This window comes from Pristiophorus japonicus, chromosome 11, assembly GCF_044704955.1.
Source record: "Pristiophorus japonicus isolate sPriJap1 chromosome 11, sPriJap1.hap1, whole genome shotgun sequence".
Classification (NCBI taxonomy): Eukaryota; Metazoa; Chordata; class Chondrichthyes; family Pristiophoridae; genus Pristiophorus; species Pristiophorus japonicus.
Window position 1 is genome coordinate 165,328,475 of NC_091987.1, and position 17,072 is coordinate 165,345,546.

General features: G+C 44.3%; 1 protein-coding gene across 7 annotated transcripts in view; it reads right to left on the reverse strand.

The window, feature by feature from the left end:
* Positions 1 to 17,072, reverse strand: part of tmem107l (transmembrane protein 107 like) — a 79,184-nt gene that overhangs the window by 11,049 nt on the left and 51,063 nt on the right. The window contains exon 6 of one of the 7 annotated variants that reach the window (XR_011595918.1): positions 2,074 to 2,273. The exons of 4 other annotated variants lie outside the window; for them this stretch is intronic. Coding sequence is in view for 1 of the 3 variants with exons in the window: in XM_070894231.1 (XP_070750332.1) it covers positions 2,324 to 2,420 (97 nt within the window). In the remaining 2 variants the exon portion in view is untranslated. Of the gene's footprint in view, positions 1 to 2,068; positions 2,274 to 2,323; positions 2,421 to 17,072 lie in introns of all 7 variants that reach the window. 2 more of the 7 variants (XR_011595919.1, XM_070894231.1) reach the window with 2 other exon arrangements.

A 17,072-nucleotide genomic window follows, 5' to 3' on the forward strand; every position in this document is an offset into this window, starting at 1 on the left:
AGGACACAGAGAGGCTGCAAAGAGATTTAGATAGGTTAAGCGAATGGACTAAGGTTTGGCAGATGGAATACAATGTCGGAAAATGTGAGGTCATCCACCTTGGGAAAAAAAAACAGTAAAAGGGAATATTATTTGAATGGGAAGAAATTACAACATGCTGCGGTGCAGAGGGACCTGGGGGTCCTTGTGCATGAATCCCAAAAAGTTAGTTTGCAGGTGCAACAGGTAATCAGGAAGGTGAATGGAATGTTGGCCTTCATTGCAAGAGGGATGGAGTACAAAAGCAGGGAGGTCCTTCTGCAACTGTATAGGGTATTGGTGAGGCCGCACCTGGAGTACTGCGTGCAGTTTTGGTCACCTTACTTAAGGAAGGATATACTAGCTTTGGAGGGGGTACAGAGACGATTCACTAGGCTGATTCCGGAGATGAGGGGGTTACCTTATGATGATAGATTGAGTAGACTGGGTCTTTACTCGTTGGAGTTCAGAAGGATGAGAGGTGATCTTATCGAAACATTTAAAATAATGAAAGGGATAGACAAGATAGAGGCAGAGAGATTGTTTCCACTGGTCGGGGAGACTAGAACTAGGGGGCACAGCCTCAAAATACGGGGGAGCCAATTTAAAACCAAGTTGAGAAGGAATTTCTTCTCTCAGAGGGTTGTGAATCTGTGGAATTCTCTGCCCAAGGAAGCAGTTGAGGCTAGCTGATTGAATGTATTCAAGTCACAGATGGATAGATTTTTAACCAATAAGGAATTAAGGGTTATGGGGAGCGGGCGGGTAAGTGGAGCTGAGTCCACGGGCAGATCAGCCATGATCTTGTTGAATGGCAGAGCAGGCTAGAGGGGCTAGATGGCCTACTCCTGTTCCTAATTCTTATGTTCTTATGGGACAGGCTAATGGACTAAAAGGTATTTTCCTGTCCGGCATTGTTCCTAAATCCATAAACATTCCTGTCTACTACTTCAGTTACCTCCTCAAAAATTCAATTACGTTCATTAGACATGACCTACTTTTTACAAATCCATGTTGGCTCCCTTTAAATCAGCTCATAATTTCTCGAAGTGCTCAGTCACTCTGTTGTTAATTACAGATTCCAATAGCTTCCCCACAACAGATATTAGACTAACAGGCCTATAATTTCCTGGTTTCTCTCTCACCTTTCGTAAATAATGCAGTTACATTTGCAATTTTCTATTCTAAAGAGACAATTCCTAAATTGAGAGCGCTTTGGAAGTTTATGGCTAAAGCATCTACAAGTTACTCACCTACTGCCTTTAAAACCCGGGGATGGGAACCATCAGGTCCTGTGGGGTTTGTCAATCTTTAGAGCCATTACTTTTCCTAATACGGTTCTCTTACTTATGTTAACTTTAGCGAGTTCCAGTCCTTGATTCATTGTTAGTTTCCCTGGAAAGTCAGGGTCAGTAAACAGAAGGCACAGATTTTAGGTGATTGGCAAAAGAACCAGAGGTGAGAAGGAAAACTTTTTTAAGCATCAAGTGGCTAGGATTTTAAATGCACTGCTTGATAGGGAGGTGAACACAGATGCAATAGTAGCTTTCAAAGGGGAATTGAATAAATATTTGGAGAAAAAATTGCACAGGTATGAGGAAAGAGCGGGGCTAACTGGATTGCTCTTTGAAAGAGCCGACGCAGAATCGATGGGCCGAATGGCCTCCTTCTGTGCTGCACTATTCTATGATATTTTCATCCTCTACTGTGAAAGTGACACAAAGTAATTATTCAGGAAGTCTGCCTTTTCCTTATTTTCATTTGCAGTATTACCCCCCATCTGCTCTTAAAACTCACATTACCCTCGGCTATCTATTTTGGTGCAGGTGACCCAGCACAGTGTGCAAGTTGATACAGGTGTACCCAGCGCTGTGTGTCCGTGTGTGTGCTGGCACAGCAGCACATGGGTAGGGAGGAGAAGGGTCAGTTTGTGTTGTCCAATGATGCGTTGTAACTTTTTATCTGGAAAGAACAGCTGCTTATCACACTGTTCTGCTGTCAAACTGGTACCCTGACGAGAGTTACTGCCAAGAATGGTTGGTGTCAGTACCTGACCTGTTTATGCTGGTACCCAGATCAGTTGAGAGTCAGGGTCCAAACATTTTGATTGCCGGTTCTCAGACTGGTGATGAATCTGCAGTGATTCAGGCAACTTGGAAGTCCAACACTCATTTTAGTTTCAATCTCCTGTCTAGTAATGTCTCACTCTTTAAATGATTTGCATTCTCCAGACATCAACCCTCCATCTTGCAGACCTGTACCATTTTTGGATGGCAGAAATTAAATGAAAACATATCAGTGATACCTGCAAAAACCAAAGATGTACCAGTAGGTCCAGCACTCCCATTTCTCGAAGACAAAGAAGGACAGACAGATGGAGGCACTGCAATGAGCTGCAACAGCTGAAGCACAAGTCAGGGAAAAATTGCAATGGAAAAACTGTGCAGGCAGCAGCACCAGCACAGAACAGACTTGTTTGCACTGTGACTTATTGCCTGAATATACCTTGCAAGAAATGTGTTATTCTTTTGAACAATAAGCATCCTCCGCATATTTAGCTTGCCAGATTCTAGGGAAACCACGTGCTATGCACACATTAAAGGTCTGTCCTAACATTGCTGCTAGATGTCCTATCCCTGCACTGTATAAAGTTGGAGCACCAGCAGAATAGCAACAATTTGTTTTAACTTGACATGAAACTGAAAGCAACCATTAACTTAACTGCAAGGATTCTGGTCTATGTGCCTCGAGCATTCTCCACACACCACAGCACTGTAACTATACTGAGATAGTACAATTCAGAAGGGAAGAGAACCCCAGTTGTCAGGTAAAGGAGGAAACAATGGGACTGCAGTATGTGGGAGATTACGGATAACAGGACTGTTCCAGAATTCCACATCTGCAGGAACTATCTCTGCTTTGAGACACTTTGGCTCAGAGTCCTTGGGCTCAACTTTCCCCAAAGCATTTTTTGGCGTACTTAAAGAATTACGCCCAATTTTTGGGGGCCTAAGTATGCCAAAAAAAAAAATTCTGAGTTTCTTCTCCCAGTCCGGTCCCCGGATATTCTCTCTGTATGTGTGAGAGAGAACCAGGGACCGAGAATGGGACCGGACAGCCTTCCTGTTTGTGTGAACCGGGGGCCGAGAATGGGACCGAACAGCCTTCGGACGGGGTTGGAGATAAGTTGCTGCTGTGTGTTTTTCAATTCTTTCAGTGCGTCCGGACAGCTGCTGCGCCGATTTCCTTAACTCTAGGGAAGGTTTTTCAGCACAGGCCACATACGCTGAGCTAAGCAGAACTGGAGTAACTCTCAGCTGGCCAAACTTCCCGAATTGGTGTAGGTGGCTAGTTACGCCCCCTTCGACTGAAAAAAAAAACTGACCTAAAGAAATCGTAACTAACTGACTTACACTGGTACAAATTGATTGGGGAAACTGTGGTTTTTCAACTTAGGCCAAAAAAAGCAGTGTGCTCCAAAAAAACAATGCAAATCACTGGTGAAAATTGAGCCCCTTGAGCTGGAGTGCGAGTTAGAGATACGCTGACACAAGGGAGGGAGGAGGAATTTCTGGATAGTTTACTCCAGAGAGCAGTCACACTGCAGGAAGGGGAGAGTGTGACTGTTGGTCAGAGAGTGTGAAGGGAGATGGAGGAAGTGGTCCCGCAGACACCGGTCCTGCCCAATTGCTACAATGTACTTGCTGCCTGTGAGGGCAAGGATGAAAGTTGCAGGGAGGATGGCCAGAATGCTAACCATGGCACCATGGAGTAGGAGATCAGAATAGAAAGGTTGTAGACATAGGGGATTCAATAATTAGGGGGAATAGATAACACCCTCTGCAGTCATGACCGAGAGTCCGGTGGGGTGCTCTGCCTGCCTGGTGCCAGGGTAAAGGACATCTCGGAACAACGGAAGAGCAACTTGGAAAGGGGGTGGGAGGATCCAGTTGTCGTGCTCGACAACTGAATCGAGACCAATGACATAGCAAAGAGCAGGGAGGAGGTCAAACTAGGGTAATATCAGGAGTTAGGAACAAAATTAAAAAGCAGACCCCACGCTTGGTAATCTCGGGATTACTACCCAAACCATGTGGTAACTGGCATAGGGATAGTCAGATCAGGAAAGGTGTATGTGTGGCTGAAGGATTGGTGTGGGAAGGGGGGGGGGGGCGGGGGGGTTCATTTCACGGGACACTGGCACCAGTACTGGGACAGGAAGGAGCTGTACTGCTGTGACAGGCTCCACCTGAACTAAAATGGGATCAGAGTCCGAGCGGAAAGGATAAATATGGCTGTGGATAGGACTTTAAAATAGCAAGATAGGGAGGGGATCTGGTGAAAATAACATAAACCAGAAGATAAAAGTATCAGGAGATGCCAGTAAAGGTCAGACCAAGGTAAGGAATAAAGATAACAAAACAGTCAGAGATCAGATGAAGTTAAAAGACAGAAGTATTAAAAAAATCTTGAAAATAAAGTGAGAAGAGTGAATAATAAAAACAAATTAAATTGCCTGTACAGCAATGTGCACAGCATCCAAAACAAAAAGGGGAACTAGAGGCATTAGCTCATAGTGAGGAAGCAGATGTAGTCGGAATAATTGACACATGGCTATATAAAGACCAGGACTGCAGTTAAATATTGCAGCATATAATGTATTTAGAAAGGACAGTAAAGGCAGAAAATGGGGTGGGGTAACTATACTAATTGGAGACAACCTAATGGCAGTATAAAAAAGGGACATAAATATAAGATAGTCACTCATAAATCCAATAGGGAATTCAGAAGAAACATCTTTACCCAGAGAGTGGTTAGAATGTGAAACTCGCTACCACAGGGAGTAGTTGAGGTGAATAGTATAGATACCAGTGGACGGCCAAAGGTCAGTGGAAGGCCAATGGTATCTTGGCCTTTATTGCAAAGGGGATGGAGTATAAAAGCAGGGAAGTCTTACTACAGCTATATAAGGTATTGGTGAGGCCACACCTGGAATACTGCATGCAGTTTTGGTTTCCATATTTATGAAAGGATATATTTGCTTTGGAGGCTCTTCAGAGAAGGTTCACTAGGTTGATTTCGGGGATGAGGGGGTTGACTTATGAGGAAAGGTTGAGTAGGTTGGGCCTCTAATCAGAAGAATGAGAGGTGATCTTATCGAAACGTAGAACATATGAGGGGGCTTGACAATGTGAATGCAGAGAGGATGTTTCCACTGATGAGGGAGACTAGAACTAGAGGGCATGATCTTAGAATAAGGGGCAGCCCATTTAAAACAGATGAGGAGAAACTTCTTCTCTCAGAGGGTTGTAAATCTGTGAAATTCGCTGCCTCAGAGAGCTGTGGAAGCTGGGACATTGAATAAATTTAAGACAGAAATACATTTAATGGCAAGCTAGATAAGCACATGTGGCAGAATGGAATAGAAGGATATAAGAACATAAGAAATAGGAACAGGAGTAGACCATACAGCCCCTCGAGCCTGCTCCGCCATTCAATAGATCATGGCCGATCTGATCATGGACTCAGCTCCACTTCCCCGCCCGCTCCCCATAGCCCCTTATCGTTTAAGAAACTGTCTATTTCTGTCTTAAATTTAGGCTCTGTAATTCTGTGTAATGGGTGTGTCAGGAACTATAAATGAGGAATTTTCTAGAGTTTTCCTTCCTGAAATTGGCCACTGTTTTGCATTACCAGTGGATGTGGAGGATGTTGCATGAAATTGCACGAGTGGTGAGCAGGCATGGGGATCAGCCTTTTCTCACCCTTTAAAAAATATATATTCTAGTTTGGTATTCCTCTCTAATTGGATGGACATGTACTTTCAGGTTTACAATACACCTATGCTATCCTTCTGTATCTAAGCTATCCCTATGAGATATACACAGCAGACACGGAGGGAACTTCAGCACCACTTTCCTCGGGATGAACAGGGATCCTTTTGCTGCTGGAAAGACAGTTACCCCCTTAGAGATTGTAATTTAGGAACTTAAGACAGGAGAAAGCCATTTAAGCCCTCAAGCCTCTTTCGCCATTCAATCAGATCATGGCTGATCTGTGACCTAACCCCATTTGCCAATTATCCCTGAATACCTTTGGTTAACAGAAATCTATCAATCTCAGATTTAAAATTGACCTAGTGTCGACTGCCATTTGCAGAAGAGTATTCCAAACGTCTGCCACCCTTTATGTGTAGAAGTGTTTCCTAACTTCTCTCCTGTAAGGTCTGGCTCTAATTTTAAGACCATGTCCCCACATCCTAGATTCCCCAATCAGTGGAAATAGTTGCTCTCTATTTACCCTATCAGTTCCCCTTAACATCTTGAAAACTTTGATCAAATCACCCCTTAATCTTCTAAATTTCTGGGAATACAACTTTGTATTAACTCTCCTCGTAATTTAACTCTTGAAGTCCAGGTATCATTCTAGTAAACCTACACTGCACTCCCTCCAAGGCCAATATATCCTCCCTAAGGTGTGGTGCCCAGAACTGCTCACAGTGCTCCAGAGTGTGGTCTAACCAGGACTTTGTACAGCTGCAGCATAACTTCTACCCCCTTGTATTCTGGTCCTCTATAAAGACCAGTATTCCATTAGCCTTTATGATTATTTTCTGTACCTGTCCATAACATTTTAATGATCTATGTACATGGACCCCTCCTCCCTCCAAAGTCTCTTTGGACCTCCACTGTTTCTAGCTGTTCACCATTTAGAAAGTACTATATTTTATCCTTTTTATTTCCAAAATGGATGACTTAATCCATTAATATCTCTGTAATTTTATGCTTCCATTGACACTGCTTACAATGCTGCCAGTCTTTGTGTCGTCGCAAACTTGGATATGTGGCTTTCTATCCCAGTCGTTAATAAATAAGGTGAATAGTTGATTCCCCAACACAGATCCTCGCAGGAACCACTAGTCACATCCTGAAATTCGAGTACCTGCCCATTATCCCTACTTGATCTCCTGCCGCTCAGCCAATTTCTTAACCAGGTCATTAATTTGCCCTCAATTCCATGTGCTTCAACTTATGCTAACAGGGTCTTTATCAAATGTCTTCTGGAAGTCCATATAAATAACATCCATAGATATTCCCTTGTCCACTACTTTAGTCATCATTTCAAAAAAATTCAAATCAGGCTCGTCAGGCATCATCTACCCGTTACAAATCCATACGGGCTCTCTCTGATTAGCTGAAGATTTAAGGTGTTTAGTCATTCTCTTCTTAGTTATAGCCTAGTAATTTCCCAACTACAGGCGTTAGGCTAACTGGTCCATGCAGAGTAACATGCACAATTTTCTAATCTAAATGAATGGTTCCTGATTTGAGTCAACTTTGGAAGATTATATAGTTAGGGCATCTGACAAATTCTCACCTACTTCCTTTAAAATCCTGGGATAGGAACCATCGGGTCCTGGGATGTGTCACTCTTTGGTGCTATTATTTTCTTCATTACTGTTATTTTGCTTACGTTAATTTTAGTGACTCCCGTCCCTGATTCAATATTAGTTTCCTTGGGATAGCCAGCATGCTATATTCTTCCTCTCCTGTAAATACTGATGCAAACAATTATTCAACATGTCTGCCATTTCTTTATTTTCATGGACAATGTCACCAATATCAGTTTCAAGGAGCCCACTTTGCTCCTCTCCACCCATGCTTTCCTAATATAATTGTAAAAATGTGTTGATTTTGATATAGGAAAGTGAGAAGGAACAATAAAAAGTGAAGATACTCAACTGGAGGAGGGCTAATTTTAGTGAGCCGAGAAGGGATCTGGCCCAGGTGGATCGGAAACAAAGATTGGCAGGTAAAACAGTAAATGAGGAATGGGAGGCCTTCAAACAGGAGATGGCTCGGCTACAAACTAGATACTTTCCTATGAGGGGTAAGGAAGGGCATCTAGACTGGATGACTGAAGTTTTAGAGATTAAAATGAAATAGTAAAATGGGACTTATGATAAACGTCAGGCTCATAATACAGTACAGAATCAAGCAGAATACAGAAAGTACAGAGCAGAACTGAAAAAGGAAATAAGAGGGGCAAAGAGAGCATATGATAAGCAGGCAACATAAAATGGAACATTATGGGCCCGAACTTGGTCAATGCCAATGCCCGCCCAAAGGCCTGCGAGAGACCGGGCGATACTTTGGCCGGGAGATTCCTCCAAAAGATCTGCAAAGACCGCCCAGCGGCAAAAAAAAGACTTGCGCCATAAATCTGGGCAGCAAATGCAATCCTCGCCAAAGTGCCGCCGAGGATTGAGTCGGGCCCAGAGATTTGGCGGGGGGGGAAACACATACAAATAAAAATTTGCACAGAAAAAAACAATGGAAAACATTCAGGGGACCCCATCCAGATCAATCGCTGCAAAAAAAAAAGTAAGTTTACTAAACTTTTTTTTGCAGGTCTTCATACTTACCGTTGGGGTTAGACCTTCCTCCATGCAGCGGTCCTCCCCCCTGCTGCCGCCGACTCCTGCCAGGAGGAACCTACTCAGCGGGCAGGAGGACACTTGCGTGCCTTGCGGCTAGCGGCCATCAGCGGGCAGTTCCCAGCGGTCCTCCCCTCCTGCCGGCGGGAAGCCTAGTGGAAACTGGCACCGAGGGGAGACCGCCCAAAAAACTCGCCGGCAGCCGACGGCAGCGGGCGGTAAAGGCCATCAAGTTCAGGCACCAAGTCTTCTATAAACATATAAATAGCAAAAGGATAATCAGAGGAAAGGACCAAAGGGGGGACCTTCTTGTGGAGGCTGAGAGCACGGCTGTGTTACTAAATGAGTACTTTCCATTTGTCTTCACAAAAGAGGATGTTGCCAATGTCACAGTAAAAAAGGAGGTTGTAGAGAAATTGATTGGATAAAAATAGAGATGAGTTACTTAAAAAGGTTGTCACTGCTCAAAGTAGAAAAGTCACCCAGTCTGGATGGGATGCACCCTAGGTTTCTAAAGGAAGGAACAGTGGAAATTGCAGAAGATTTGGCCACAATCTTCTAATCCTCCTTCGATATGAGAGTGGTGCCTGAGGACAGGAGGATTGCAAATATTACACCTGCGTTAAAAACAGGAGAAGGAGAAACTTTTAAAACAATGACCTGGAATTTGCGGTCAGCGGCGAAGCCGAGCCATTAACCCGAGTCAAAATGAATAATCAGTTGGAAAAGTATGGGTTAACAAATAAAAGCTTCTTAAAGGCAAATCATGTTTGACTAACTTGATTGAGTTCTTTGATGAAGTAATGAAGAGGGTTGTGTGGTTGGTGCTATGTATATGGACTTTCAAAAAGCGATTGATAAAGTACCATATAATAGACTGGTTGGCAAAATTGAAGCCTATGGCATTAAATAGACAGTGTTAACATTGATACAAAATTGGCTAAGGAACCAATTCCTTAGTTCATTCAGACTGGAGGGAAGTATACAGTGGTGTTCCTCAGGGGTCGGTATTGGGACCACTGCTCTTTTTGATATATATTAATGACCTGGATGTGGGTTTACAGGGCATACTTCAAAGTTTGATGACACGAAACTGGGAAATGTAGTAAACAATAAGGTCAGTAACAGACTTCAGGAGGACATATACAGACAGTGAAATGGGCAGACACATGACAGATGTAATTTAATGCAGAGACGTGTGAAGTGATGCAGTTTGGTCGGAAGAATGAGCCAATATAAACGAAAGGGGCACAAGAACAGAGAGACATGTACAAATCTTTGAAGGTGGCAGGGCAAGTTGAGAAGGCTGATAAAAAATGCATACAGGATACTTGGCTTTATTAATCGAGGCAGATCAAAAGCAAGGAAATGATGTCAAAACCTTTATAAATCACTGGTTATGCCCGTTAAGAGTATTGTGTCCAATTCTGGGCACCACACTTTAGAATGTCAAGGCCTTAGAGAGGGCGCAGAGCAGACTTACTAGAATGGCACCAGGGATGAGGGACTTCAGTTACTTGGACCAGTAAAACTGGGATTGTTTTCCTTACACCAGAGAAAATTTAGGGGTGATTTAATAGGTGAGCAAAATCAATAAGGGTTTTGATAATAAATAAGGAGAAACTGCCTCCAGTGGTAGGATGGTCAACAACCAGAGGACATGGATTTAAGGTAAATGACAAGAGAGCCAGGGGAGAGGAGGAAGTGTTTTATTTCTTTACAGTTATGATGATCTCGAATGCACTGCATGAAATGACGGTGGAAACAGATTCAGCAGTAACTTTTAAAAGGGAATTGCATAAATACTTGAGAAAAAAATTGCAGGGCTATGGGGAGCGAGCAGGGGAGTGGGACTAATTGGATCGCTCTTTCAAAGAACCAGCACAGGTACGATGGGCCGAATGGCCTCTGACTGCTGTTTCATTCTGACATCGTTGGGGGTATGGAAAAGAGAGCTTGGGCTCAGTGCACCTGGAATCTCAACACACCCCGTCAGTTGTCCTCACTCAAGCAAGGGGGTTAACAAATGAATGAGGACAGCACACAGCACCAGTGCACAGGTAGAGGTGGCACAGGAGGTGCACAAAGCAGCTGTAGCCCAATGCAGGTGAGCACTAGAGATAAATAAATAACTTCTATTAAACATTAAATAAGTAATTTCCAAGTAACTTATCTTCCTTGCCCCATGTTGGCTAATATTGTTAACTGTTCCCTCTCCTCAGCAACTGACCCCTTCCCTTTCAAAGTAGCTATCACCCACCTCCTCAAAAACAACTTTGACCCTCTGTCCTTGCAAACTACAGCCCCATCTACAACTGGCCTTTCTAGAACGTGATTGTACCTCTCAAATCATAGAAACATAGAAACTAGGTGCAGGAGCAGGCCATTCGGCCCTTCGAGCCTGCACCGCCATTCAATATGATCATGGCTGATCATGCAACTTCAGTACCCCATTTCTGCTTTCTCTCCATACCCCTGATCCCTTTAGCTGTAAGGGCCACATCTAACTCCTTCTTGAATATATCCAACGAACTGGCATCAGCAACTTTCTGTGGTAGAGAATTCCACAGGTTCATAATTCTCTGGGTGAAAAAGTTTCTCTTCATCTCGGTCCTATATGGCTTACCCCTTATCCTTAGACTGTGACCCCTGGTTCTGGACTTCCCCAACATCGGGAACATTCTTCCTGCATCTAACCTGTCCAGTGCTGTCAGAATTTTATATGCTTCTATGAGATCCCCTCTCATTCTTCTAAATTCCAGTGAATATAAGCCTAGTCAATCCAGCCTTTCTTCATATGTCAGCCCTGCCATCCCGGGAATCGGTCTGGTGAAACTTCACTGCACTCCCTCAATAGCAAGAATGTCCTTCCTCAGATTAGGAGGCTAAAACTGCACACAATACTCAAGGTGTGGTCTCACCAAGGCCTTGTACAACTGCAGTAAGACCTCCCTGCTCCTCTACTCAAATCCTCTCGCTATGAAGGCTAACATGCCATTTACTTTTTTTACTGCCTGCTGTACCTGCATGCCTACTTTCAATAATTGATGTACCATGACACCCAGGTCTCGTTGCACCTCCCCTTTTACTAATCTGTCACCATTCAGATAATATTCTGCCTTCCTGTTTTTTCCACCAAATTGGATAACCTCACACTTATCCACATTAGGCCTCAGTCATAACTCCTTGAAGTCTATGCTTTTCCAAAATAAAAAGCTCCAGCTTTTGAAGCCTATCTTAATAACCATTGGCCCTTAAACTTGGTATCAATATAATACCCCTCCCGTGAACCTTTTCCAAGATCTCGCTATCCCCATTAAGTGAGGGGACCAAAATGGAACACAGTATTCTAGATGTGGCCAGCCCAAGGCCTTGGACAAGGAAAACAAACGTATAGTTTTACATTGAACTGTGCTAGCTATATGTCCGAACACCCTGTTCACTTTCGCAACAGCCTTGCGACACTGGTCATGGACCTTCACAAACCACAATATCCATGTCCTTCTCCCACTTAGCAACTTTGAGTGGGTAACCTTGCTTGCTTGAAATTACCCCTGCCAAATGCATCATACTGTATTTGTCTGCTAGATGTGGGCCCATTGCGTTTAGATCTGCCTACAGCCTATTTTTTCATCTAAGGTCCTTATAACAGCACACATCGTCGTGTCATCCGCAAAATTGCGGGTCGTTCCTTTGATGCCTTCATCTTAATCTTCAATACATATGGTGAAGAACAACAGCCACATTGACCCTTAAACTAGGTATCAAGCAAATACCCCTCCCCTGAACCTTTCCAATCCCTGCGACACCCCACTAGGACTTGGCCCATACGCAAAACTGCAAACATTAAGAACTACTTTCTGACTAATGCAAACAAATCTTCTTCCAGCCGCAAGATGCAACCCTGTTTAGAAGCCATTTGTACAGAAATTTATCGAAAGCTTTTTGAAAGTCATGGGGGGAGAAATTCAGTTGGATAGCACCCAAAGGGTTTGCAGCCACGAGCGTAGACATTCACGACACTTGGCAATTTTAATGTACCGGTACCGGCGGCCCTGAGGAATATCGCCTGGGAGCATCCCATCGATGTACAACGCCCCCGGTATCGACACGGAAGCTAAACTTTGTTTGCGCTGCACCCGTAGTGCCCTGTAGTGACCCTGCCAGAGAAAGCTGGCATGAGAGCTGTCCCAGGGCACTAAGTGAAGGAATGACTGCATGAGGTAAGTGTGACTGATATTTTTGAGGGGATTTTGTGCGGCTTAACTTTATTTGGGGTGAGTAATGTATACAGCAACATTTTTTGTGTTTGCTGTTCCGATTTTTTTTGCAGGGAGGCCTATCTTATGTCCCTACAAAGATGGCGCTTTAGAAAGGGATCTCCAGTTGCGCACCCGACCTAACGCCCTAAGAGAAGACACTTCCCGTAGTGCTCCACTCCACTCTCAGGGCGCAAAAACTGAATTTAGTGGCCGTCCAACATTAGCACCTTCGGGCTTATGTTGGAGTCATAACGGGGAACAAAGAAATGGCAGACCAATTGAACAAGTACTTTGGTTCAGTATTCACTAAGGAGGACACAAACAACCTTCCGGATCTAAAAGGGGTCAGAGGGTCTAGTAAGAAGGAGGAACTGAGGGAAATCCTTATTAGTCGGGAAACCGTGTTGGGGAAATTGATGGGATTGAAGGCCGATAAATCCCCAGGGCCTGATGGACTGCATCCCAGAGTACTTAAGGAGGTGGCCTTGGAAATAGCGGATGCATTGACAGTCATTTTCCAACATTCCATTGACTCTGGATCAGTTCCTATGGAGTGGAGGGTAGCCAATGTAACCCCACTTTTTAAAAAAGGAGGGAGAGAGAAAACAGGGAATTATAGACCGGTCAGCCTGACATCAGTAGTGGGTAAAATGATGGAATCAATTATTAAGGATGTCATAGCAGCGCATTTGGAAAGAGATGACATGATAGGTCCAAGTCAGCATGAATTTGTGAAAGGGAAATCATGCTTGACAAATCTTGAGGATGTTTCCAGTAGAGTGGACAAGGGAGAACCAGTTGATGTGGTATATTTGGACTTTCAGAAGGCTTTCGACAAGGTCCCACACAAGAGATTAATGTGCAAAGTTAAAGCACATGGGATTGGGGATAGTGTGCTGACATGGATTGAGAACTGGTTGGCAGACAGGAAGCAAAGGGTAGGAGTAAATGGGTACTTTTCAGAATGGCAGGCAGTGACTAGTGGGGTACCGCAAGGTTCTGTGCTGGGGCCCCAGCTGTTTACATTGTACATTAATGATTTGGACGAGGGGATTAAATGTAGTATCTCCAAATTTGCGGATGACACTAAGTTGGGTGGCAGTGTGAGCTGCGAGGAGGATGCTATGAGGCTGCAGAGTGACTTGAATAGGTTAGGTGAGTGGGCAAATGCATGGCAGATGAAGTATAATGTGGATAAATGTGAGGTTATCCACTTTGGTGGTAAAAAGAGAGAGACAGACTATGATCTGAATGGTGACAGATTAGGAAAAGGGGAGGTGCAACGAGACCTGGGTGTCATGGTAAATCAGTCATTGAAGGTCGGCATGCAGGTACAGCAGGCGGTGAAGAAAGAAAATGGCATGTTAGCCTTCATAGCGAGGGGATTTGAGTACAGGGGCAGGGAGGCGTTGCTACAGTTGTACAGGGCCTTGGTGAGGCCACACCTAGAGTATTGTGTACAATTTTGGTCTCCTAACTTGAGGAAGGACATTCTTGCTATTGAGGGAGTGCAGCGAAGATTCACCAGACTGATTCCCGGGATGGCGGGACTGACATATCAAGAAAGACTGGATCAACTGGGCTTGTATTCACTGGCGTTCAGAAGAATGAGAGGGGATCTCATAGAAACGTTTAAAATTCTGACGGGTTTAGACAGGTTAGATGCAGGAAGAATGTTCCCAATGTTGGGGAAGTCCAGAACCAGGGGTCACAGTCCAAGGATAAGGGGTAAGCCATTTAGGACCGAGATGAGGAGAAACTTCTTCACCCAGAGAATGGTGAACCTGTGGAATTCTCTACCACAGAAAGTTGTTGAGGCCAATTCACAAAATATATTCAAAAAGGAGTTAGATGTAGTCCTTACTACTAGGGGGATCAAGGGGTATGGCGAGAAAGCAGGAATGGGGTACTGAAGTTGCATGTTCAGCCATGAACTCATTGAATGGCGGTGCAGGCTCGAAGGGCTGAATGGCCTACTCCTGCACCTATTTTCTATGTTTCTATTATACTGCATCTGCCATGCATTTGTCCACTCACCTAACCTGTCCAAGTCACCCTGCAGCCTCTTAGCATCCTCCTCACAGCTCACACCGCCACCCAGCTTAGTGCCATCTGCAAACTTCGAGATATTACATTCAAATCCTTTGTCTAAATCATTAATATATATTGTAAATAGCTGGGGTCCCAGCATTGATCCTTGCGGCACCCCACTAGTCACTGCCTGCCATTCTGAAAAGGATCCGTTTATTCCCGCTCTGTTTCCTGTCAGCCAACCAGTTCGCTATCCATGTCAATAGATTACCCCCAATCCCACGCGCCTTAATTTTGCACACTAATCTTGTATGGGACCTTGTCAAAAGCCTTTTGAAAGTCCAAATACACCACATCCACTGGTTCTCCCTTATCCACTCTACTAGTTACATCCTCAAAAAATTCTTGATTTGTCAAGCATGATTTCCCTTTCATAAATCCATGCTGACTTGGACCGATCCTGTCACTCCTTTCCAAATGCGCTGTTATTACATCTTTAATAATTGATTCCAGCATTTTCCCCACCACCGATGTCAGGCTAATTTCCTGTTTTCCCTCTCCCTCCTTTTTTAAAAAATGGGGTGACATTAGCTACCCCCCAATCCATAGGAACTGATCTAGAGTCCATGGAATGTTGGAAAATGACCACCAATGCATCTACTATTCCTAGGGTCACTTCCTTAAGTACTCTGAGATGCAGATTATCAGGCCCTGGGGATTTATCGGCCTTCAATCACATCAATTTCCCTAACACCATTTCCTGACTAATAAGGATTTCCCTCAGTTCCCCTTCTCGCTAGACCCTCGGTCCCCTAGTATTTTCAGGAGGTTATTTGTGTCTTCCTTAGTGAAGACAGAACCCATCAGTGCCCATCTCTCCTACAACTCCATATTTGAATCCCTATAATCGGGTTTCCACTTGTCACAGCACCGGAAATTGCATAATCGAAGTCAGAAATGAAATGCTATGTGACGCTGACTGTGATAAACTATCAGTCATCATCCTGTTTGCAGCCTTTGACACGGTTAACCACATCATCCTCCTCCAACGCCTCACCTCCATCATCCAGCTGGGTGGGACTGCCTTCACCTGATTCCATTCTTGTCTATCTAGTTGTAGCCAGAGAATTACCTACAATGGCTTCACTTCCTGCTCCCTTACCTTTACTTCGAGTGCCCCAAGGATCTATATTGGCCTGGGATTTTATCTGTTTTTTGCCTCTCCCAGGAGATCACATGGCTCCGGTTGGGGTGGAGTGTCGAATGTTTCAGTATAAGGGGTGTCGCAGTTGTGTGAGGCGGACTGGTTGGGCTGGGTGCTTTTTGCCTTTCCATCCTTGTTCATAGGTTTATATGTAACCTTTAGGGCTGCTGACCGAGGGCTGTGCTGCTCTTTGTCGGCCGGCGTGGACACGATAGGCCGAAATGGCCTCCTTCTGCGCTGTAAATTTCTATGTTTCTATCCTCGGCTCCTTCCTAGTTCTCATCTATATCTTGCTCCTCAGTGACATCATCCGAAAAAACATCAGATTCTACATGTTCGCTGGCGACACCCAACTCTACCTTACCATTGAATCATAGATACAGCACAGGAGGCGGCCATTCGAGCCTGTGCCAGCTCTCTGCAAAAGCACTTCATCGAGACCCACACACCCCTTCCCTTTCCCCGTATCCCTGAAAATGTTTTCCTTCAGGTACTTATCCAATTTCCTTTTGAAAGCGACAATTCAATCTGCCTCCACCACTTTTTCAGGCAGTAAATTCCAGATCCGAACCAGTAAGAAAGATTTTCCTCATGTTGCCTTTGGTTCTTTTGTCAATCACCTTAAATCTGTCTCCTCTGATTCTAAACCCTGTGCCAATGGGAACAGTTTCTCTCTATATACTCTGTCCAGACCCCTCATGATTTTGAACACCTTTATCACATCTCTTCTCAACCTTCTCTGCTCCAAGAACAACCCCAGCTTTTCCAGTCTACCCACGTAACTGAAGTCCCTCATCCCTGGAATCATTCTCGTAAATCTTTTCTGCACCCTCTCTAAGGCCTTCATATCCTTCCTAAAGTGCGGTGCCCAGAATTGGACACAATACTCCTGTTGAGGCCGAAGCAGTGTTTTATAAAGGTTCATCATAACTTCCTTGTTTTTGTGCTCTATGCCTCTCTTTATGAAGACCAGGATCCCGTATGCTTTTTTAACTGCTTTCTCAACCTGCCCTGCCACCTTCAACGATTTGTGCACATATACCCCCAGGTCTCTCTGTTCATGCACCCCCTTTAGTTTATAATGCCTCTCCTTGTTCTTTCTACCAAAATGCATTATTTC